General features: G+C 40.9%; 1 protein-coding gene across 2 annotated transcripts in view; it reads right to left on the bottom strand.

Annotated features, from left to right (window-relative positions):
- Positions 1 to 4128: 4128 nt before the first annotated feature.
- Positions 4129 to 23902, bottom strand: part of QTRT2 (queuine tRNA-ribosyltransferase accessory subunit 2) — a 31843-nt gene continuing 12069 nt past the window's right edge. The window contains exons 5-9 of one of the 2 annotated variants that reach the window (XM_050778779.1): positions 21354 to 21566; positions 14927 to 15126; positions 11595 to 11746; positions 8796 to 8913; positions 4129 to 5982 (exon numbers count right to left, since the gene is read on the bottom strand). In XM_050778779.1, the coding sequence (XP_050634736.1) occupies positions 5751 to 5982; positions 8796 to 8913; positions 11595 to 11746; positions 14927 to 15126; positions 21354 to 21566 (915 nt within the window). In that variant the 3' untranslated portion in view covers positions 4129 to 5750. The remainder of the gene's footprint in view (positions 5983 to 8795; positions 8914 to 11594; positions 11747 to 14926; positions 15127 to 21353; positions 21567 to 23902) is intronic. The other variant, XM_050778780.1, reaches the window with a different exon arrangement.

The raw sequence follows: 23902 nt of genomic DNA on the forward strand, positions 1-23902 counted from the left end.
AGAGATTCCAGGGTGCTCTCTACCCCTTTCCACCATGTGGAGATACAAAAAGACAACAGGAGTCTGTGACCAGGGAGAGGGCCCCTACTAGAACCCAACCATGCTGGCTCCCTCATCTCAGACTTCCAGCCTCCAGAACTGTGAAAAATAAATTTCTTTTGTTTTAAGCCACCCAGTCTATGGTGTTTTGTTATAGCAGCTTGAACTAAGACACTCCCAAGAGGAAAGACACAGCCAACTGCTAGTCTTTCTCCTCCAGACTTAAAATTTCTCATCCATAAAACAGGCTGAATAAGATGCTGAATACTTTCCCTTTTGGCAGATTTAGAATGGTTCTAGGAGTTATCTGCGATCCTGCAATGGAGATGGGACAACATGGGCTCTCTTTTTTGTTGTTACTTTTGAGACAGAGTCTCACTCTGTTGCCCAGACTGGAGAGCAGCGGCACGACCTCGGCTCACTGCAACCTCCGCCTCCCGGGTTCAAATGATTTTCCAACCTCAGCCTCCCAAGTAGCTGGGACTACATGCACGTGCCACCACACCTGGCTAATTTTTGTATATTTAGTAGAGATGGGATTTTGCCACATTGGCCAGGCTGGTCTCGAACTCCTGACCTCAGGTGATCCACCCGCCTCGGCCTCCCAAAGTGCTGGGATTATAGGCGTGAGCCAGCGCACCTGATGGCAGCTGCTAATCTTTCTTTTCCAGGCCTAAAATCTCTCATGCATAAAATAGGTTGAATAAGCTGCTGCATACCTTCCCTTTTGGCAGATTTAGAATGGTTCTGGGAGATATCTGGGGATCCTGCAAAAGAGATGGGACAACATGGGCTCTCTTAATGTGGGAATCTGTAAACAGCTGCAGGAACTAGAAACTACAGGCATGCTTTCTGTATATTACAATCAGTTGTTGAGAAATTTTTAAATGCTGAAGATGCCAAAGCCCTTCTTCCAGATTTTAAGCCAGAGGTTGCAAACTAGGCACCCCTACATTTTGTTTGGCTAGCAGAATATTGTTTTTTTTTTTTTTTTTTTTTTTTTTTTTTTTTTTTTTTGAGACGGAGTCTCACGCTGTTGCCCAGGCTGGAGTGCAGTGGCGCGATCTCGGCTCACTGCAAGCTCCGCCTCCTGGGTTCACGCCATTCTCCTGCCTCAGCCTCCTGAGTAGCTGGGACTACAGGCGCCCGCCACCGCGCCCGGCTAATTTTTTGTATTTTTAGTAGAGACGGGGTTTCACTGTGGTCTCGATCTCCTGACCTTGTGATCCGCCCGCCTCGGCCTCCCAAAGTGCTGGGATTACAGGCTTGAGCCACCGCGCCCGGCCTGGAATATTGTTTAAAAATTGACCCAGCATTTAAAAATGGTGAAATTTCACCTGAAAACCCAGATTTTTGGCTTCTCCTGAAAGACCGAACTATCTGGCAGCACTGGAGCCACAGCAGCAATTAGCTGGAGGTGAGTAGCGGCTGTCCCATTGAGATGGGCACCTGTTCTCTAGTTTGATCATCTCTACCCCTCACATTAGGGTGACCATTTAGCTCGGCCAGCACTTTTGAGAATAAAAGGTGGGGGGGGGGAGGTGGCAGAGTGCTGTGTATTGACACCTGAACTTAGGGGCATGAAGCAGGATTCTCAGGAGGAATAAGAGTGCACGATTACACTAAATCACATTGCTTACGCTGGGCTTGTTTCATTCTTTGCCCACTGTTATTTGGGTTTTGTGCTCACGAATCAGGGGACCTTGTGAAGAAGCAAGGAAAGAAGAGGTGTAAAATTAGTAAGAGACACAAAGGTTGAAAAGAAAGTGAAGAGATTAAAAAGGATATTAAAATGAATGCCAATTATACCAAACTTGTAGGTAGAGGCAGAGCCTTGCTGGTGGCTGGCTCAGCATGGAAGTTTGACCCTCCAGGCTCCCCGCCCTACACAGCACTGTCAGTTTTAATAAGCTGTAATCCCACAGTTACAAGCAAGACTAATCAAACTGCAGAGAGCAGCCTGTTCCTAATCAGGAAGGCACAGGGTAATCATTTAACTCTGTGGTTTCTTACTGAGCTCCAAGCTGCCTCTACAGAAAAAACATCCTGGATAAGATAGTTGCTTTCCACTCTAGCCTTGACCCTTTGATGGTCTTTGTTTGAAATTTCTATTAAAATGCTTTCATTACACAAGTATTTGGTTTAAAACTGTTTTAGAATATTTTCCCTTTATTCCAAGGAGTAACAAAATAAACCTCCCCCAAAATACATAAGAAACCTCAGATTCCAGTTGATTACCTGAGTCCACTTGAACTAATCACAGTACCCAAACATTTCAACACCATTCAGGGTGTGGTTACACTCCCAAACTGGGAAGGGGGGTAGAAATTTCAGGATGTGGAATGGCAACCCATGTTGAGCACCTACAAATACCAGCATGGTACCATGGGGCATGTGCTGGTGCTAGCTATTCACTACTGGAAAAGCTGAAGCCAAGGCCAAGTTGCAGCAAAGCTCCTAAAGCACCCAATACCCCAAGGCCAGGAGGCCCCTCTATGCAGTCCCTGATTCTCTTAGCCCCCTCAACCCAGAAGTCAGTCAAAATAAGAATTTATTTAGTACAGTGGATAACCATTGAGTTTAAGTCAGGTGGAGCTAGAGTCTACCTGGGAGCTGAGTAGTCGCCTTTAGGCCCTTAGGCAAACGATTTAACTTTCCTGAAATATCTGGTGGGCACTCAGGCAGGCTATTCAACTCTCTTAAAATTCAGTTCTTAAATAGTTGGCTTCAGCTTTTCCAGTAGGGAGTAACTAGCACTAGCACATGTAGCCCATAGGACAATAGCAACACCTCACAGCCATGCTCTAAGAGTCAATAGTTATATATGAAAAGCATTTACCAAGATGCCTGGCACATTTAAGATACTCCATAGATTGTGATTATTATTTTTATTATGTGCTAGCACGGCCTTAAGGCTCGTAATTATATAACTTAAAGAGGGAAGTGATATGGCTTGGATGTTTGTCCCCTCCAAATCTCATGGTGAAATGTAATCCCCAGTGTTGAAGGTGGGGCCGGGTGGGAGGTATCTGGGTACATCCCTCATGAATGGCTTAACACCATCTCCTTGGTGATGACTGCAATCTCCCTCAGTTCACATGAGATCTGGTTGTTTGAGTCTGGGATCTCCCCATTCTTCCACCACGTGACACACCAGCTTCCCCTTTGCCTTCTACCCCAATTGTAAGTTTCCTGAAGCCCTCACCAGGAGCAGATGCTGGCGCCATGCTTCCTGTACAGCCTGTAGAACTGTGAGCCAAATAAACCTCTTTCCCTTATAAATTACCCAGCCTCTGGTATTTCTTTATAGAAACACAAGAACAGACTAATACAGATAGATAAGGGAATATTCATAATGTATATAATTGAATAGCTCCTTTTTGGATTTTACATTTATCATAGATGTTCTCAAAACAATGAACACAGATAAACATTTTTTTCTTCCAATGAGAAATCTCTAGAACATTTCTGGTATTACAGAAATTTAATATTTTGTTTAACAGACCTACTACATTTACAGAAAGCCAAACACAGTACATTTTTTAAATTAAAAATGTTTTATTTGCTATTGCCTTTAACAGATTTGCTACAATAAAGGAAAGGAATATTTTTCTTAAACGTGCTAATAAAAGACCCAGGAAACTGAACAATATTGGACACAGTTTTCAGTGTTTTGGACATAAATAAACTCATGAATTTCATATGGATTCTGGAATATTTACCACTACTCCCCTAACGATGCATTTAGCACTGAACAAAAATATGAACATTTGAACAAGTCCAATCTAACACGTTTCAAAACAATCAGATCCTTGGAAAACTGTTTTCCGTAAGTACCCCTTGCCATTCGTGGAAGAGTTATGAGGATGCCCATGAATTTATTCATAGACATTCCCATATTACGAAAAAGAAAACCATATAGATGGGTAATATAATTTGACTATTTGTCCCAGCCCAAATCTCAGGTTGAAATGTAATCCCCAATGCTGGAGGTGGGGCCTGGTGGGAGGTGTTTGGAGCACAAAGGTGGATCCCTCATGAATGGCTTGGGCCATCCCCTTGCTGATAAGTGACTTCTTGCTCTGAGTCTTGTTCCTGCTTTTGTCATGTGATGTGCCTGCTCCCCCTTCACATTCTGCCATGATTGTAAGCTTCCTGAGGCCTCCCCAGAAACCAAGCAGATGCCAGTACCATGCTTCCTATAAAGTCTGCAGAGCTGTGAACCAATTAAACCTCTTTTCTTTACAAATTACCCAGTCTCAGGTATTTCTTTATAGCAATCCAAGAACGGCCTAATATAATGGGCTCCCAACAAATAAAACATACAGCAGCCACAAAATAATTAGAAACAATATTAAGTAATGCCCACTAAATTTTGAACAGCAAAATATAGCATAGAAGTATAAAACAAATGTATTTCTTACCCCTACAAAAAAAAGGGGCATCTTTTTGGTTTTGTTATTGCTGTTTGTATAAAAACTACGGTGTGTGCATGTGGGTGTATGTGTATTCCTTAAAGAAAACTTGAAAAACATAGAGATAACTTAGAAAGAATCACCTTCCCCTACCAGCCTCAGGATCTCCTGATACCAATTCAATAACCGTTTAAAAACCCACAGGCCAAACCTCTCTTTAGGCTCTCAGATATCCCTACTGTTGCCTATCTCCCAGGATGACAATTAGGGCTATTAAGGTTATGACTCTAATCTAAAACTTTTTGTTCTTCAAATTTTAGAACTAGACAGTATCTTAAAAGTTCATTCATTCCTATCCATTATGCCTGTCCCTATTTATTCAGCAGGAAACAGCCATGGAGAAGTTAAGTGAATTGCCCAGGAGTCATATCTGAAGAGGATGGAGACTATCTTCTAATCGTTAGGCCAGGCGGGGCTCTGTCTAAGTGAACACATTGAGAATGAATCTTCACAAGAGATAGGGCTTCAGTTATTACGTAGTTAGACTATTAATGAGCCTGGAAGGCAGATCACAATGGATCTGCACAACCAGATGAAAGCAGCTGGGCAAACTTTTGGCTCCTAACAGGCAATTACATTGGCTCTAAAAAGAAGCTACAAATAGGCCATGTGGTCAAATGGAGGAGTGTGACCTGGGACAGATGATCACAGGAGCAATGTTCAAGCCCGCCCCACATTCCAGGGATATCCGAGCTCGGTTAAGTCACAAGAGTCATTTCTGATTGGCTGCACTGCCAGGGCAGGGTAGAAGACAAAAGTATCCAGAAGAGTCTCCTGAGAGTATGAAGGTGAACTAAAGGAAACCCTCAAACAAGCCAGATTTCTTCTCAAATCAACAGGCATATGTCCAGAGGCCATGCGTCTCATACCATTTCCCTTCAAGCCTCCATCCCATTCACTGGTCCCTCAGAATCTTGTCACTCCCACTTCAAGGTGGTGCCCTCACAGCTAAAGCTTTTGTCTTTGACTAAATGAATCTCTATCAACTAAAAGAATTAGTCTAGAAGTTTAAAAGGTCACAGTTCAATTCTCTCTGTTCAATCCAGGTCATTTAAGTCTTTAGAAGAAATCTCTTCACCCTCATGTGGGCAGTTTGGTACAAATATTCTTTACTTTAGCAGACCTTATATCAAAATATAAATAACTAAGGCTCAGATTATTTCTTCTTCATGTCTTCCCATCTTACAACACTGATACAGGCTCAGTGTGAAGAGTGAGACTTGTATTTGCAAGATCTCAAGATGCTTGCCTGTGGATGAGCTCTTTCAGCTGTGCCAGTTTGTCATTTTTTAGTGCCTCCCGGATGGAATGGAAAAACCCAAAGTAGTGTTCAAAGTTGTGCATCATAAGCAGGACTCCGGCCAGCAGCTCATTGGTCACCAGCAGATGGTGGATGTATGCCCGAGTGTGATTCTTACAGCAGTAACAGGAACATCCTCTCACCAGCGGGTTAAAGTCCTCCTGGTACCTAAGACAGAAGTCACAGTGACATTCCAGAAAGTACGGAACACAAGAAATCCACAACCTCAGCTATCTATTCTGCTGGTAAAGTTACCAGTGGTTAATAACATCACTAGCAAATGTTCAGTGCTGTGCACCTGCTTAAAATGGCAATAAGGTTAAAAGTGAACAAAGAGCTGGATGCGGTGGCTCACTCCTGTAATCCCAGCATTTCGGGAGGCCGGGACAGGCGGATCATGAGGTCAGGAGTTCAAGACCAGCCTGGCCAATATGGCGAAACCCCATCTCTACTAAAAATACAAAAATTAGCCAGGCATGGTGGTGCGTGTCTGTAGTCCCAGCTACTCGGGAGGCTGAGGCAGGAGAATCACTTGAACCCGGAAGGCAGAGGTGGTGAGCTGAGATCACACCACTGCACTCCAGCCTGGACAACAGATCGAGACTCCGTCCCAAAAAAGAAAAAAAAAGTTAACAAAGAACACAATGAGTCAGGGAGACCCTGGAGGTTTTCTCTGACTGATGCAAACTCCGAGTCTGGGGTTACGAAGGAGCATCAGAATAAATTCATGTGGTTGCTCACTCATGTTGACTACTACTAATCACATTGTAAAGGCACATAATGTTAGGAAACACATGTAAGTGTTTGACACTTAGGAGAGAAGTGAGTGACACTTCTTTCCCACTTACCACCAGAATTATTATCAAAAGACATGGTAGACTTCTACTTACACAGCTTTTTGCAGTTTACCAAACGCTTTCACATATATTGTCTCATTTAACCTTCACATTCATTCTTAGAGATAACCATTTTTATTGTCATTCTACAGAAGAAGATTACTATGGGGGTTGAGAGGGAGGGCCTGGAGCTACCCTGCATGAATTTGATTCCTGGCTTCACAACTCACTTGGGCAAGTCACAGTCACTTAACAACTCTCTGTGACTTATTTCTCATCCATGAACCAAAGGTAATAACAGTGCCTATCTCAGACAGTTGTTACAAAGATGAAATGAATTAGTACAGTGAAAGAACTTGAACACTGCTGGGCACGTACTAAGCCTAGGCACTGTATAGATGTTAACTTTTTTTTTTTGAGACAGGGTCTTGCTCTGTCACCCAGGCTGGAGTGCAGTGGTATAATCATAGCACACTGCAGTCTCAGACTCCTGGGTTCAAGCAACCTTGCATCTCAGCCTCCCACCACGCCCAGATAATCTGTTTTAGAGAAAAGGTTTTGCTATGTTGTTCAGGATGGTCTTGAACTCCTGGGCTCAAGTGATCCTCCATCCTCAGCCTCCCAAAAGTGCTGGGATTACAGATGTGAGCTACCATGCCTGGTCAGGTGTTACCTTTAATCAACTATTAAAAATAAGTGGATTGAGGTCAGGAGTTCAAGCCCAGCCTGGCCAACATGGTGAAACCCTGTCTCTACTGAAAATACAAAAATTAGCCAGGCATGGTGGTGCATGCCTGTAATACCAGCTACTTGGAAGGCTGAGGCAGGAGAATCGCCTGAACCCAGGAGGCGGAGGTTGCAGTGAGCCAAGATCATGCCACTGCACTCTGGCCTAGGCGACAGCGCGAGACTGTTGCAAAAAAAAAAAAAAAAAAAAAGTGAATTGACCAGACCAAAGTCACACAGTCAAGAGCAGTGCTAGAATTTGTCTACAAATCACAAAAACTGAAAGTCTAGTGCCAATAATAATAGTATAATTTCCAATTAAATCTATAACATGAAGGGAATTTTAGTAGTAACCATTTATATTACCCTAAAAATTTAAAAACATAAATAAATCATTTGAGAGTCAGTGGATGACAGAAAAAAAAAAAAAAGGATAAAAGAAAAGAAAGACAAAAGCAAATCTATCTCCTTGGTTATTTTTAAGAAGTCAAATGTGGTAGACATTACCATTTCTGACCTACAATTAAAGGAGTCCCAACAGAATATGAGTAAGAACAAGGATTTTCACATTCTTTCATGAACTCTCAAGTCTATACTATCACTAGATAGATATAAATAAGTCACAAGCCATAGGATTTCCCTTTACATAAGACAAAAAACCCACCCTAGTACTAAAGTGAGTGCGTCAGACTCAAAGAAAAATCACTCACTGGTTCACTGATGATTACCACTTTTGACCAAATACAAAAATTACAAGACACAGGTTCAGTATCCCTAATCTGAAAATCTAAAAAGGGAAATGCTCCAAAATTCAGAACTTTTTGAGCACTAACATGATGCTCAAAGGAACTGCTCATTGGAGTATTTCAGATTTCAGATGACGGATGCTCAGCCAGGTAAGTATAATGCAAATGTTCTAAAATAAAACAACAACAACAACAATAAATCAAAGAAATCTGAAACACTTCTGGTTCCAAGCATTTTGAAGAAGGGATATTCAATTCAATCTGTATCTTAATTTGTTCTTTATAGAGATAAATATTTTATGTAAGATTTATAGCCTGTATCTAACAAAGATGTTAGGCACCCTACAATTTAAAAGTTTGTTGTGTTTTATCTTGAAATCCTTATTATGCTCTAAAGGAATAAAAGACAGCAAACAATGGATTTGGTCTAATCTTTCTGTCAGCTTTTCTAAAGCAATCATTACCTGGCTCTAGTCTTCTGACAAGACAAAGTCTACAAATTCATCTGCAGAAAATAAAGAGTTTTTTTGAAACTGAATTTGAGAAGGTCTAAATAATACCCAACTATTAATATTTTATGAAATCATAAATTGAGAATAGTCCCATAAACTTTTAAAACAGACTAAAATTCAGAAATCAGAAAGTAAAATCTAAACCTTTAAAAATTTCTTACATTTTTTCCTTCAGATTAATTTCAAATGATGTTATTTCTTGGTTGCAACCAGTTATTTCCATTTTCTTTATTTGATCCACACATTTTATTTCTTCTTGTGTTCCATTTTGTTGTAATACTGAAGGACAAACCAATAAAAAGCCTTGAATGATGATCAGATAAGAAGTGGCCACTGGAAGCACTTTATTTTAGTTATTATTACATGATCTTTGTAATTTCACTCCTGAGAATTTATCCTAAGGAAATCACACAAGAAATGAAAAACAGCAATATGCTCCAAGACGGTCACTGTCCTCTTATCTACAATACCAAAATGATTTAGAGATTCAATAATATTTAAGCAAATTATAGTTACAAATATATAACATACAATCTTACCATCAAGAAATAATTTAAAAAATGGTTGGTGGCCAGGCGTGATGGCTCATGCCTGTAATCCCAAAACTTTGGGAGGCTAAGGCAGGAGGATTGCGTGAGGTCAGGAGTACATGACCAGCCTGGGCAACATAGCAAGACCCCATCTCTATTTAATAATAAATAAATAAACCAACAAAAGTTAACAGTTGGTTGTGTGTGTGTGTGTGTGTGTGTGTGTGTGTGTGTGGTGGGGTTATCACTATCCCTTATCACAATGTACATGCAAATAAATTGGGCTTCGAATTACCTATATTCCAAATAGATTGAAGTAGAACATGGTTTTAATGTATGTATTCTATGTGGAGACTCTGGCCCTCTGGGGAACCCAGACTATCCAGAATTAAATGGCAACCTGAATTGTTCCCTTCAACTTCCTGCTTTAAGAAGAAACATTCCTTGCACTGCAAAAGAAACACCAGCTACTCTACAAAAAGCCAACTGCCTGAAACAGGGACAAGTAGTTAAGGAGTATTTTGGGAACAAATGATAACAAATCTCAGTGTTGGTCCCCGGAGAAGGACAGGTGGTCTTAGGAGGGTAATTTTATCAAGGTCAAAGGAATAAGAGAAGCAACCTGAGCACTGGGCACAGAGCTGTCATAATTTTGTTCTCATAAATTTGCATGCTGATGTGGGAAACCATAATGAAGCCTTCAGCTGGCTGCAGTGTCTCATACCTGTAATCCCAGCACCTTGGGAGGCTCAGGCGGGAGGGTCGCCTGAGGTCAGGAGTGCACAACCAGCCTGGGCAACACAGCAAGACCCTGTCTCTGCAAAAAATTTAAAAATTGGCCAAGCATGGTGGCATGCACCTGTAGTCCCAGCCTACAAGGTGGCATGCACCTCCTAGTACTCGGGAGGCTGAGGTGGGAGGATGGCTTGTGCCCATTAAAGTTAAACAAATTAAACTTTACCAAGCAGTTCAAAGGTTTTCTTATAATTTCCATCACAATTCACTCTGAATGTTCTTTTTTCAGGAGTTCGAGGCTGTAGCGAGCCATAATCACACCACTGCACTCCAGGCTGGGCAACAGAGTGAGACCCTATTTCTGAAAAAAATTTTTTTAAGCTCTGACATTTTGGAAAACTCTTGTCATTTGGGAGAACTGGTGTCAAGTAATTTCTTTGGAATTCTCAGTATGTAAGTGGCAAAGTACTTTAATTTACCACACACACACAGTTAATAATACTTTGTTTAAACATTCAAACTATTTTCTTTTTCCTAATCATGAAGAAACTTGGCTTTCTCTGGCCAAAAATGACCTTGTTCATTACAGAGAAGTCAAATCAGGTTCTTTTTAGAGCTTTGCATATTCCTGGTACTGAATGACTAACAGTTACCTCTATTCTGGTGGAAATAATTCAGTTTGTAAATGCAGGTGTGAAAATTTATAGTGTTAATGGTATACCTAGCCACATACATTATGTTCTGGTCTGTCTAAAAGGACAGTAAAATTGATCTCCTATATATTTAAGAATTTGATCAACTTGATTTATTTTGTTTCCAGAATAATTCTATTTAGATTAATGGTTAAGCTGCTTCATAAAAGTATAACATCTGAATGAAATTTAGTTACCCGTGAGGAATAAAAATGAACTTTTAAGGAAGTTTTGGGTCCTATTTAAAATTTAAGGTTGACGTGGTTAAGGAAAAGTTCCAAAGACGGCAGGAAAAGGAAAGGAAAGGCCATTTCTCAAGGTCAGAGGGAAGACCGCACGGAGACACTCTCCTGAAAACCCACTTCAAGCAACTCTAGCCCAAAGTCGATATCCCAGCTCCTTTTGTACCTCCAGTTAAGTGTTAGAATCTGAAACTGACTTTCTTAACTTCTGGAAAACTAAAGAATAAAAGAAAATGGCAGTCCTTCAAAGCAACATTAGCAGAGGAAAACAGCTTTCAAAGCCTGGCGTATTAAAAAAAATAAATAAATAAAAGAAAAACCACCAAAATGCAAGAAGTAACACTAGGATCAGAGGATCATGAGTCTCCCTGTATTTTAATAGTATAAGGTTTGCAAAGAAAAGACAAAAACTCTTTTGTGAGAAAATAAGTTAACTTTAACCAAGCAGTTCAAAGGTTTTCTTATGATTTTCATCACAATTCACTCTGAATGTTCTTTTTTCAGGTTGTTAACAGAGGAGGTTTTGTTTTTCTTGGTTCTGTTCACTATAAAATCACATCCTAATATTGATGAGCAACATGTATAGTATTAAGTACCTGGATTTGTGTGCCAACATGCCAGGGCACACAGATAAGAAACAAAGATGTAGTTTTTTAAAACACTGGCTTTATATATACATATTTCTGTCTTGTGACTCAAGCCAAAAATTAATAGGAAATGGAAGAAACTTAAGGATAAGAGATAAACTTCAAAAGACTTACGTATCTCTTCGGGATTCAGCTGGTAATCAAAACTGAAAGTCAGGGCACCTCCCCGCTCTGTTACTTGATAAGGGAAAAAACTCTCAAATAAGTCCACTCCTCTTTCAATACACTTGAGCACCTCATCTGGCCGACCAATACCAGATATGAGCCTGTAAAAGTAACAATAAGAACAGTGACATGAGGACGATGCAAGGAAGGAAATCAGAAAGTCCTTTTAATGGACAAGGCACCAAAAAAAAAAATAATAATAATGAAAAACACCAATCACGGTTAGAGCGGCAGGCAGTAGACAGAAACATGTAGTTTGGCTTTGGAGCCAGAAAAACTGGGGCTTGAATACTAGCTCTGTCATTTATGTATTTGCTGTGTCACTTTGGAAAGATTACTTAACTTCTCTGAGTTTTAGTTTTCTAATCTTAAAAACAAGAGCAAATAATATATACCCCCACAGAATCGTTCCGAGAATTAATGAGATATTTGAGAAAGCACATAGTATAGTTTCTTTTTTCTTTTGAGAGGGATTCTCACTCTTGTTGCCCAGGCTGAATGCAATGGCACAATCTCAGCTCACTGAAACCTCTGCCTCCCAGGAGCAATTCTCCTGCCTCAGCCTCCCTAGTAGCTGGGATTACAGGCACCTGCCACCATACCTAGCCAATTTTTGTATTTTTAGTAGAGATGGGGTTTCACCATGTTGGCCAGGCTGGTCTCGAACTCCTGACCTCAGGTGATCCGCCCACCTTGGCCTCCCAAAGTGCTGGGATTACAGGTGTGAGCCACTGCACCCGGCCCATAGTATAGTTTCTGATCTCAGAGAGAAGTTCAAAGAAGGTTAGGTTAGTTTCCCTTCAACTATCATCCTTTCTGAACAACCTCCCTAGTCATAAACTAAACTTTATAGCCTGTTCACTATATAGAATTTTTAGGAGTGCAAAGCTGTGTGCTTTATTTTTTGCTGAAATATTGTGCTTGTTTTAACTGTATTTTGCCTATAATTTTTCATAATTGGTACAATAAAGACATTTTACTCTACTATATCCCTCACAAGTTAATTTATAAAGCAACTCTCGCTGTCAGGATTTCACCTCTGGCCATAGGATCTAAGAATCTAGTTGGCTTTCTTTATATTTTCTCCATTAATAAAAAGTCTGCACTGTGGAATGAGATGGTGTTTTCCAAGGTACAGGTTTAGCATCCTTTTTTTTTTTTTTTTTTTTTTTTTTTTTGAGACGGAGTCTTGCTCTGCCGCCCAGGCTGGGGTGCAGTGGCCGGATCTCAGCTCACTGCAAGCTCCGCCTCCCAGGTTTACGCCATTCTCCTGCCTCAGCCTCCCGAGTAGCTGGGACTACAGGCGCCCGCCACCTCACCCGGCTACTTTTTTGTATTTTTTAGTAGAGACGGGGTTTCACCGTGTTAGCCAGGATGGAGGTTTAGCATCCTTAATCCGAAAATCTGAAATCCAAAATGCTCCCAAATCTGAAACTTTTTGAGCGCCAACATGACACTGAAAGGAAATGCTCACCAAAGAGTTTTGGATTTTGGACTTTCAAATTAGGGGTGCCCAACCAGTATGTACCCTGCAAATATTCCAAGATCTGAAAAAATCCAAAATCTCAAGCACTTCTGGTCCCTAGCATTTTGGATAAAGGATACTCAACCTGTAATAGGTAAGGCATTCTAAGACTATTAATGGCACTCAGCTAGGTTTTGCCACTCCATGAAAACAGATGTGGAGATGCACTAAATCACGGCTGACTGGCTGGCTGCTGCTCTTTTTTATGTTTGTTTTTCTACCTATAGCCCCTTTCTATGAACTGGCACAGAAATGCAAAGAAAAGCCTCATGTAATATTAAATAAGCAGAACTCTTAAATATATGCTGGTTTTCTTGACTACAGTTTCCTTCAAGTAATGTAATATTTTCGAACTCCTATCCAACTGAAGCTGGCATTTCTACACACTGATAGAAAGAAAAACAATCCAGCTTTCAAATTCAGTAACAGACATCTGCGAGCACTTAACAGGAAGAAGTCCAGAAAATGTCTAGAAATACTAGTGCTGAAGTGTTATGTGCACCAGAGTGAAACAAGTACAGGAGAGGGAGCAATGAACACAAAAGAACTAGGTAAAATTGGGGGTCAAAGGTTGGCTGAGGTGATGGAAATACCTCGTTCTGGGTAGTGTTTACACAAGTGTAGACATGTGAAAATTAATTGAGCTGTATGTATGATTCATGTGCTTTCCTCTAAGCTGTACCTGGATCTTTAAAAAGGTAGTAAAATCACGCCTGTAATCCCAGCACTTTGGGAGGTCAAGGCGGGCGGATCACCTGAGGTCGGGAATTCGAGACCAGCGTGACAAAAAGGAGAAACCCTGTCTCTACTAAAAATACAAAATTAGCCAGGTGTGGTGGTGTATGCCTGTAATCCCAGCTACTTGGGAGGCTGAGGCAGAAGAATCACTTGAACCCAGGAGGCAGAGGTTGCGGTGAGCCAAGATCATGCCATTGCACTCCAGCCTGGGCAACAAGAGCAAAACTCCGTCTCAAAAAAAAAAGTAGTAAAATTACATATATTATATACTATCCAACTAAAGGAGTGTAGAGCAGCACACCACAACCAAACTTCTTAATATACATGCAGGAAAAAAGCATGAATATTCACATTGAGATAACAAACCATTAAAAAAAATGTGGGTAGCCTAATACGACATCAGCTGCATTCAGAAACTCAGAATTTGTAGCTTCAAATCTTGCAGATCATCTTTTCTTACCAGCACAAGGTGAATTCTGCAATTTATGGAAATGTAAGAACCAATCCTACTAGGGTTGTCAGTCCCCTTAATTTCAAAAATTGACACCACTCACTACCAGCCTCAAATCTAAGAGCTTCTTAAGTTCTTGTTGGTGGAACTCATCTTCATCCCACTAATCATCCCATATCTGTCCTCAACTTTCCTCAGTTTAAATCAGAGTTCCAAATGACTTTATACTTGGTCTCCACATACCATGTTATAATGAAGAGACAACAATATTTGTAATTGGCAAAAGAATGAGGGGAAACACTATAATACTTGCTCTCGCTTAGGAGGATCAAATAACATAATTCACATGGCAGTTATTCTCTACTCTACACTCTGAAATCAAGGCCAGGACAGCCTTCACAGAAACTCCCCTTACAGTCTGCCTCAGTGCCTCAGCAGACTCAGCCCAGAAAGGACATAATCAAAGCATCAAAAACATGCCCATGCACAGACACTATGTAATATACAATTAGCCAGCACTCCTGTCCTGCATCCCATGAGGCCAGCCTGTGTCCTAACTGAACTGGCCTTGGTTTGTCCTCCGGCAGCTCTGCAGTGACTGATGACAGTAAGCACAGTCTAGTCTCCAGGGTTGTTGGATTTCCTTGAAAACCATCCAGAAGGAAGCCACCTACGGGCCGCTTGGCTGTCTCTCGTGCTGACCTCAGCCTCTCTTCCATCACATCTCCACCTTCAATCACTCCAATGATCACACTCTTCTGAAGAACCTGAGTTAAAAAAGGATGACATGTTTTTAACCATTTTCAGTATCAGAGACCTTTGTTTAAATGAACCTTACATGGAAGTCCAATGTATAGAAGAGACCTCAGTGAAGCTGCTGCAGGTGAAGCATTAAGGGGCATGGTGCTCCCTTCTCCCTAAGAACCTTTAGGGCTCTGAGGAACATACTTTGAAAAACATACTTTACCCATCAGGTAAGAAAAGACTTAGGAAAAAGATGCATTCAACATATGTAGTCTTGTTCTGGCTTAGATTAAATTAGATCAGATGCATTGGCTCAAGCCTGTAATCCCAGCACTTTGGGAGGCCGAAGTAGGAGGATCATTTGAGCCCAGGATTTTTTTTTTTTTTTTGAGACGGAGTCTCACTCTGTTGCCCAGGCTGGAGTGCAGTGGCTGGATCTCAGCTCACTGCAAGCTCCGCCTCCCAGGTTCACGCCATTCTCCTGCCTCAGCCTCCCGAGTAGCTGGGACTACAGGCGCCCGCCACCTCGCCCGGCTAATTTTTTTGTATTTTTTTAGTAGAGACGGGGTTTCACCGTGTTAGCCAGGATGGTCTCCATCTCCTGACCTCGTGATCCACCCGTCTCGGCCTCCCAAAGTGCTGGGATTACAGGCTTGAGCCACCACGCCCGGCCGAGCCCAGGATTTTAAGACCAGCCTGGGCAACACAGGGAGACCTCGTCTCTACAAAAAATTAAAAAAACAAAATTAGCTGGGCATGGTGGCTTGTGCCTGTAGTCCCAGCTATTCGGGAGGCTGAGGTGAGAGGATGGCTTGAGCCCGGGAGGCGAAGGTTGCAGTAAGCTGAAACTGTGCCACTGCATTCCATCCAGGGTAACAGAGTGTGACCTTGTTTCAGTAAAAAAATGTAAATAAATAAATAAAGTGTACACTAAACAGGGACAAGAGGAAAAGGACAAATGAAGAGTTTTAATTTGTGTAATGACTATCCAGGCCTGCTTTAGACTACCTCCAAGCCTCTTAGCTAGAGATAACTTTAGGAACTCAGAAACTGTTGAGACAACTGACTATCCACTCACAAACCAACAAAATAAAGACCACTACTACACACCATCCTCACAACACAAATTCAATGGACCTAATAGCTAAACATAAAAAATATAGTTACACAAGTTTTAGAAGAATATGTTGAATATTTTTACCATCTTGGGGTAAGGAAGGCCTTCCTAAACAAGCTAAAGCTTACAGGAAAAGGTTGACAAGTTTGAGTACAAAAACTTGCCAGGCATGGCGGCTCACATCTGTAATCCCAGCACTTTGGGAGGCCAAAGCGGGTGGATCATCTGAGGTCAGGAGTTTAAGACCAGCCTGGCCAACATTGCAAAACCCCATCTCTACTAAAAATACGAAAATTAGCCGGATGTGGTGGCATGCATCTGTGGTCCCAGCTACTCGGGAGGCTGAAGTGGGAGAATCGCTTGAGCCCAGGAGGAGGAGCTTGCACTGAGCCGAGATCGGGCCACTGCACTCCAGCCTGGATGACAGGGCAAGGGTCTGTCTCAAAAAAAAAAAAAAAAAAAAAAAAAATTAGTAAAACTTCTCTAGTAAAATACACCATCAACAAAGGCAAAGGAGAACTTACTCTTACTCTTTGGAGGAATATTTAAATATCTACAGCATAAAATGAGCTCCAACAAATCCTCTAAAGAAATGAATGATAACCTCATAGAAATCTAGGTACAATATGTAAATATGAAATTCAGAAAAATAAATGTGAATGCCCTATACACATATGAAGAACTACTAAACCTCGTTAGTAAGGTAATGCAAAATCGGAAACAACGAGATACCATTTTTGCCCATATAATAACAAAAAGGTTAAAACACAGATAACAACAGAGTAGAAGTGAAACTGTAAGGGAAATGACACTTACATACCCTGATAAACACAGAGAAAAATCAGTTCAACCTCTTAGGAAGGAAAGTGGGCAGCACTTATAGAAATGTCGATGCTTTTATCTATGGATCCTAAAATTCCATGTCTAACAATCTCTCCTATACTCATTCACATGTGCCAAGGTTTATTTACAAAGATGTTTAGAATAATGAAAAACTGGCAACAACTTACGTGTGTATCCATAGAGGAAAGGCTTATGTAAATCATAATATATACACAGTATGGCTTCCTATGCAGCTGTTTAAAAAGAATGCAGTACATATAGCAATATATGCAGCGATAGAAAAAGAGTTTCAGGATATTGTTAAATGAAAAACAAGCAAATTGCTGAATATATGATCATACTCATGTAATACAGCCATGTATATCTATGTATTAATTACGTGTATGTAATTGCAAAAAATAAGTTTTGCAAGAAAATATACAAATCAACAATGGCTCTCCAGTAGAAGAAAGGGATAGAGAGGAGGCCTGGAACACTGTGAAGAGAGAATTTCACTCCTTAGTTTAAGCAGGAGGGACATAATCAGACTATTCCTCTAGAAAGAACACTTTGGCTGCCGTGTGAAGAATAAATTAAGGGTGAGTATGATTGAAGAATGGAATAGCAGACAACTTTAATGATCCAGGTGAAAGATGAGATGACCTGGACTAAGGCAGTGGCCATGTGGATGAAGAGGAAAGATAAAACTTGAAACCTCATCAGGAAGTAGGATCAACATAACTTGACTGATTAGTCATCCAAGGAGAGGATAAAGACAAAGTCTCAAATGACTCTCGGCTCCTGTTTTGCAAGTCCAGGGAGATGGTGATAAGAGCAAAAGGCAGGGACTCCTAGAAAAATAATGGATGAGGCAAGATGATTACTCCGTTCTGCGTGTTCTGAGTTTGAGGAATCAGCAGGATGTCCAAATGGCAATCTTAATTCAGCCACTGAACCTAAATGAACCTAAAGGTATGGGTGATACAAACATGAGTGATACAAACATGATTGCCCAGGCTAGAATGGCAGACACCTGCCATGATACTACAACTCTCCACTCCTGATTTGACAGCAGATGTGACTAACAGATGACTGTCTTCTTGCTGCACCCGACCACCTCGGATGAAACCCATTCGCCATCCCTAACCCAGGTAATATATGGAAAAGAAAAGAAAGCCAAAAATTGAATCTTGAGAGCTTCAATATTGAAGGGCATTCAGAATAAGAGGAGCCAGTGAATAAGACAGGGAGGGAATCATGGGAAAAGATGTATGCAGATACACAAAGCAGAGAGTTACACAGGCCTGCCTGCTTACATGACTAGCATGACTATTTGGGAAACTCCCTTTCCTGGGTGTAAGAAGCACGATCATATAATTTATTATCTAAAATGGAACACTTAAGAATGCGGGGGGCATTATTTAATAATCATGTCAAGACAATAATAAAGGATATGGAAAGGGACTACACATTTGACCAATAAATATGCAGAAGTAAGGCCGGGCGCGGTGACTCACGTCTATAATCCCAGCACTTTGGGAGGCAAATCACAAAGTCAGGGGTTCGAGACCAGCCTGGCCAACATAGTGAAACCCCATCTCTACTAAAAATACAAAAATTAGCCAGGTGTGGTGGCGTGCACCTGTAGTCTTAGCTACTGAGGAAGTTGAGGCAGGAGGAATCGCTTGAACCTGGGAGACAGAAGTTGCAGTGAGCCAAGATTGCACCACTGCACTCCAGCCTGGACGACAAGAACAAAACTCCATCTCAAAAAAACAAACAAAACAAAAAAAAAACCCCACAAATATGCAGAAGTAATATGAAATGATGAGGCTGATTGCAACAACATAGATGAGGGACTTGAGGCTCATCTGACCTTTCTAATAATCATCTTTGTCACACTCCCTGTCCTGCTTTCTACTTACCCAAACATCACTAGTCCTACAAAGATAATGACTGGCTCAAAACAATTACTAGCAAGCCACCAACACTAACTGCCCAGACCCACAGCAATGTCCCCACACCAAACTCCTGTTACATATACTGTGAATTCTATTCAGAATAACTGTTTCCTCTAATTATTTCATTTATATTAACTTTATTAGCTAAATTGTATTTTTATTGCTAAATTCAATACAATGATGTTCTTCAAACTCAATGTGCTTTGCCATAGTGGGATGTGATCATCGCTCAGGATTATCCACATACATGATCTCAGATATTAAAATTCCTTTGATCACTATCTTCTGTTCCCTCATCTCTACTGTTCTCTGAATCCTTTTCCAACTTAATTAACTCTGCTGTCAGTATCCCTGATTTACCACTACAGCTTCATCTTCCTCACCCCATCATAACCATTCACCATGAGCAAACATTTACTGAGGGCTTACTATGTGTCGGATGAAACCCATTCGCCATCCCTAAACCAGGTAATATATGGAGAAGAAAAGAAAGCCAAAAGCCGAATCTTGGAGAGCTTCAATATTGAAGGACATTCAGAATAAGAGGAGCCAGTGAATAAGACAGGGATGGCATTCTGCTGCATGATGAAGATACCCAATTACACACAGAAATTGAGCTTAAAGAGGCCACAGTTTAATAAAGACAAACACATAAAGAAATCATTGAAATACAATATGATTGGGGCTAAAATATAGCTACATACTAATTAAAGAGGTAGCAAAGAATGAATTGAATTCCCTGGAAGTATTAGGAACCAGTTCTATAGAATGAAAGGTGGCACTTTGGGAGGCCAAGGCGGGTGGATCACCTGAGATCAGAAGTTCAAGATCAGTCTGACCAACATGGTGAAACCTCGTCTCAGCTAAAAATAAGCTAAAGATACAAAAATTAGCCAGACATGGTGGTGCATTCCTGTAACCCCCGCTACTTGGGAGGCTGAGGCAGGAGAATTGCTTAAACCTGGGAGGTGGAGGTTGCAGTGAGCCAAAACTGCCCCACTGCTCTCTAGCCTGGGCAACAGAGTGAGACTGTGTCTCAAAAAAAAAAAAAAAAGAATGATACACGGAATGAAACGAGCCTATGCGGAAGCAAAAGAGGGAATATAGCTAGAGATAAGAAAAGCAGAAACAGTCCAGAATGAAATCTGTGTACAGAATGAAACAAGCTAATGCCTCAAGGAATTCCAAGCAACTCAGAAAGGCCAGAGTGCAAGTCACAGGAGAAAGTAGCCCACAGTGAGCTGGAGGAGTAGGCAGAGGCCACATCACAGCAGACTGTCCATGCCATGTAAGAGCTGAAGTGGAGACTCATTAAATTCTTTTAGGGAAGTGGGCAAGGAGCTCATGTTTGTACTTTACAAAGATTTTTTGGATAACAGGGCTGAAAGATGGATTGGATAAAGATGAGAATGGAGGCAGAGAGAAGAATTCAAAGGTAATTACAAACGTAAGAGATGATGCACTTATGGCTTAAGGTGGTGATAAGGAGGGGGAGATTCTAGACACATTTGGGCAAATGGAATCAAGGAAGAGTGAACAGTTGGATATTAAATGTGAGTGAAAAAAGGAGTCTTGAAAAGCTCAAATTTCTTGGCCAGGCACAGTGGCTCACGCCTGTCATCCCAGCACTTTGGGAGGTTGAGGCGGGCGGATCACCTGAAGTCAAAAGTTTGAGACCAGCCTGGCCAACATGGTGAAACTCCATCTCTACTAAAAATACAAAAATTAGCTGGGTATGATGGTGCATGCCTGCAATACCAGCTATGCAGGAGGCTGAAGCCGGAGAATCCCTTGAACCTGGGAGGCAGAGGTTGCAGTGAGTTGAGATCGCGCCACTACGCTCCAGCCTGGGCAACAGAGTGAGACTCAAAAAAGAAAAAGAAAAGCTCAAATTTCTGGGCTGGGGAGCTTGGTGGATGCCATAAATGGAGATAAAATATTGAGGAAGAGCAAAAGGAAGAACAGACTTGTGGAGATAAGATGATGAGTCCGGTCACTTCTGAGTATGAGGAATATTCTAGTGACATATCCTACCTATAGCCCAGTAATTATGTAATTCTGAAGCTAAGTAGAATGATCTTGATAGTTTATACACTTTTAGAATTATTCAGCAATTAAAACTAAGGGAAGGCTGCCCAGGAATAACATACAGAATAGGATGAAAAAAGAAACCTAAGATAGAATCCTAGAGAACAGTAATACTTGGGGTTCAAAAAGCAAATAAAAATAGAGAGTAAAACAGACAAAGAGTGAGGAGCACAGTAGTAGGAGGAACAGAAAAGGTGGTGTCACAGAATGTAAGGGAGGCAAGAGTGTCAAGAGAAAGGAGTAGTTAGTGGTACAGAATTACCTCTGACTCTTCCTGCAGCCGCAGACAGTTATCCAAGAAAAGAAGTGATCGGTCAACAGACTTTCTGACCCTTTTTATGGAAGCTGCTTCCTTACAAGACACTTCTCCATCGGAGAGGCACTGGAACCAATCTGGCTGAAGGGCCTGCTGAATTGCCATGAACTTGGAAACAGTCATTTCCATTCGTCCTGCAACACTCCACACAGACACAGACTGCCATGGAGCAAAATGATGAGGAATCAGCCAGAGTAAAATGCAAATAAAAATAAAATAATTAAAATGATAAAGCAATAATTCTTTACAACTGCAGAGATGGTGACAATTCAATATCCAGACATGGTGGCTAATAGGATCTTATAGCTTACAGAGAATCCTTCAATGGTCATATAAGACAACTTTTGAGCTAGCCCCCAATAATTATTTGTTATACTTTTCTAACCATCTTCTGTTCTCCCCTGTCTTACCTGCCCCACCCCTACCCAACCCTTGCTGTTCCTGAATACACCAGACTTTGATGACACTGTTCCTTTTGACTGACAGTCCCATATTTCTTTTTTTTTTTTGAACGCTTTTTTATTGATACATATTTGTATACTTTTATGGGGTACATGTGAGACACCTTACATATAGAGCAAGTGTAATAATCATGTCAGAGTATTTGAGTATCCATCACCTCAAGTATTTATTATTTCTAGGTGTTGGAACTTCTACTTCTTTGCCTGGCAAAATACTATGTGTCCATCAAAACACTGAGTTCACATATTAATCTCCAAACTTCCTGGGCATAATCCATCCCTCACTCCTCTATGCTTTTACATCAATGTGTACTTATTTCTTTATAGAAATGATAGCACTTATTACACCATTCTGTATTTGTCTGACTAGAGTATCCCAATTCATGTTTGTATCCCAAAAGCACAGTCTAGGGCCCTATACATTTTTAATATCTAGTGTTTACTAGACTGAGTTAGATATAGAATTAAAGACTTAAATCTCCTAGTTCACGAGAACATATATTAGTAACATTCTATCTTTGAGCTAAAAGCAAAACTACCATTCAACCCAGTAATCTGGGCATATACCCAGAGCAATATAAATCATTCCACCGTAAGGACACATGCATGCAAATGTACACTGCAGCACTATTCACAATAGCAAAGACATGCAGTTAACCTAAATGTCCATCAATGACAGACTGGATAAAGAAAATGCAGTACATATATACCATGGGATATCATGCAGCCATAAAAAATAATGAGGTCATGTCTTTTGCAGGAACACAGATGGAACTAGGGGCCACTGTCCTCAGCAAACTAATGCAGGAACAGAAAATCAAATACCACATGTTCTCACTTATAAGTGCGAGCTAAATGATGAGAACACATGAACACAAAGAAGGGAAGAGACACTGGGGTCTACTTGGATGTGGAGGGTGAAAGGAGGGAGAGAAGGAGAAAAGATAACTATTGGATACTAGGCTTAATACCTCGGTGATGAAATAATCTGTACAACAAAACCCCGTGACACAAATTTACCTATGTAATAATGTTTACATGTACCCCCGAAACAAAAATAAAAGTTAAAAAAAAAGGAAAAAAAAATTCTATCTTGGTTACTGTACAGCATCCCTCTTTTTAGATCAACAAGGACATAGATGGAGGGCCAACATATAGTTGTTTTATTTTGTACTAAGGCATCAGAATTACTGTTTAAATGATTCCTCTCCCTTATAATTTGGGTAGATAATGGAATTCAAAGTATTTTCTTTTCCTTTTTTTTTTTTTTTGAGACAGTCTTGCTGTGTCACCCAGGCTAGAATGCAGTGCACTGGTGCGATTTTGGCTCACTGCCAAATCTGCCTCCCGGGTTCAAGTGATTCTCTTGCCTCAGCCTCCCAAGTAGCTGGGATTACAGGCGTGTGCCACAACACCTGGCTAATTTTTGTATTTTTAGTATAGATGGGGTTTTGCCATGTTGGACAGGCTGGTCTCGAACTCCTGAGCTCAAGCCATGCACATACCTTGGCCTACCAAAGCGCTGGGATTACAGGCGTGAGCCACCATACCCAGCCAAAGTAGTTTCTCTAGAATTCAAATTACAAAATAAATAGAAGCTTAAACAGGAGAATGAGTAAAAATAGTGTTCTGAGGAGCACAATTACTAAATATTGCTGATATTAATAAAGTGAGTGCAGGAAAAGTATTTGCGTTTGTAAAGCAGCAGTACACACCGAAGCCTTGCCAGAACGCTGTCCTCAGGGATAATGCCAACGAGGCCACCTCTCAGCTGAACACTTTTAATGAGGTGCTTTTGATACTGTTCTTCACTAGACAAAATCTCTGGCTGTAGACCCAGCAGACAGTATTACATTGAGGTTCTACAATATACAGTTATACATGTGATAATAATACTTATCAGCAACTTTTCCCCACTCTTCCTGAAGTTAAAAATCCAACAAAGCATGGTGCCGAAAGACTATTGTTTTCCCCAATCATAGAAATTTCTTTTTTTGGCATGTATTTGACCCTCCTCTACCGTCAAATTTTTTT

Source organism: Macaca thibetana, chromosome 2, assembly GCF_024542745.1.
Source record: "Macaca thibetana thibetana isolate TM-01 chromosome 2, ASM2454274v1, whole genome shotgun sequence".
Classification (NCBI taxonomy): Eukaryota; Metazoa; Chordata; class Mammalia; order Primates; family Cercopithecidae; genus Macaca; species Macaca thibetana.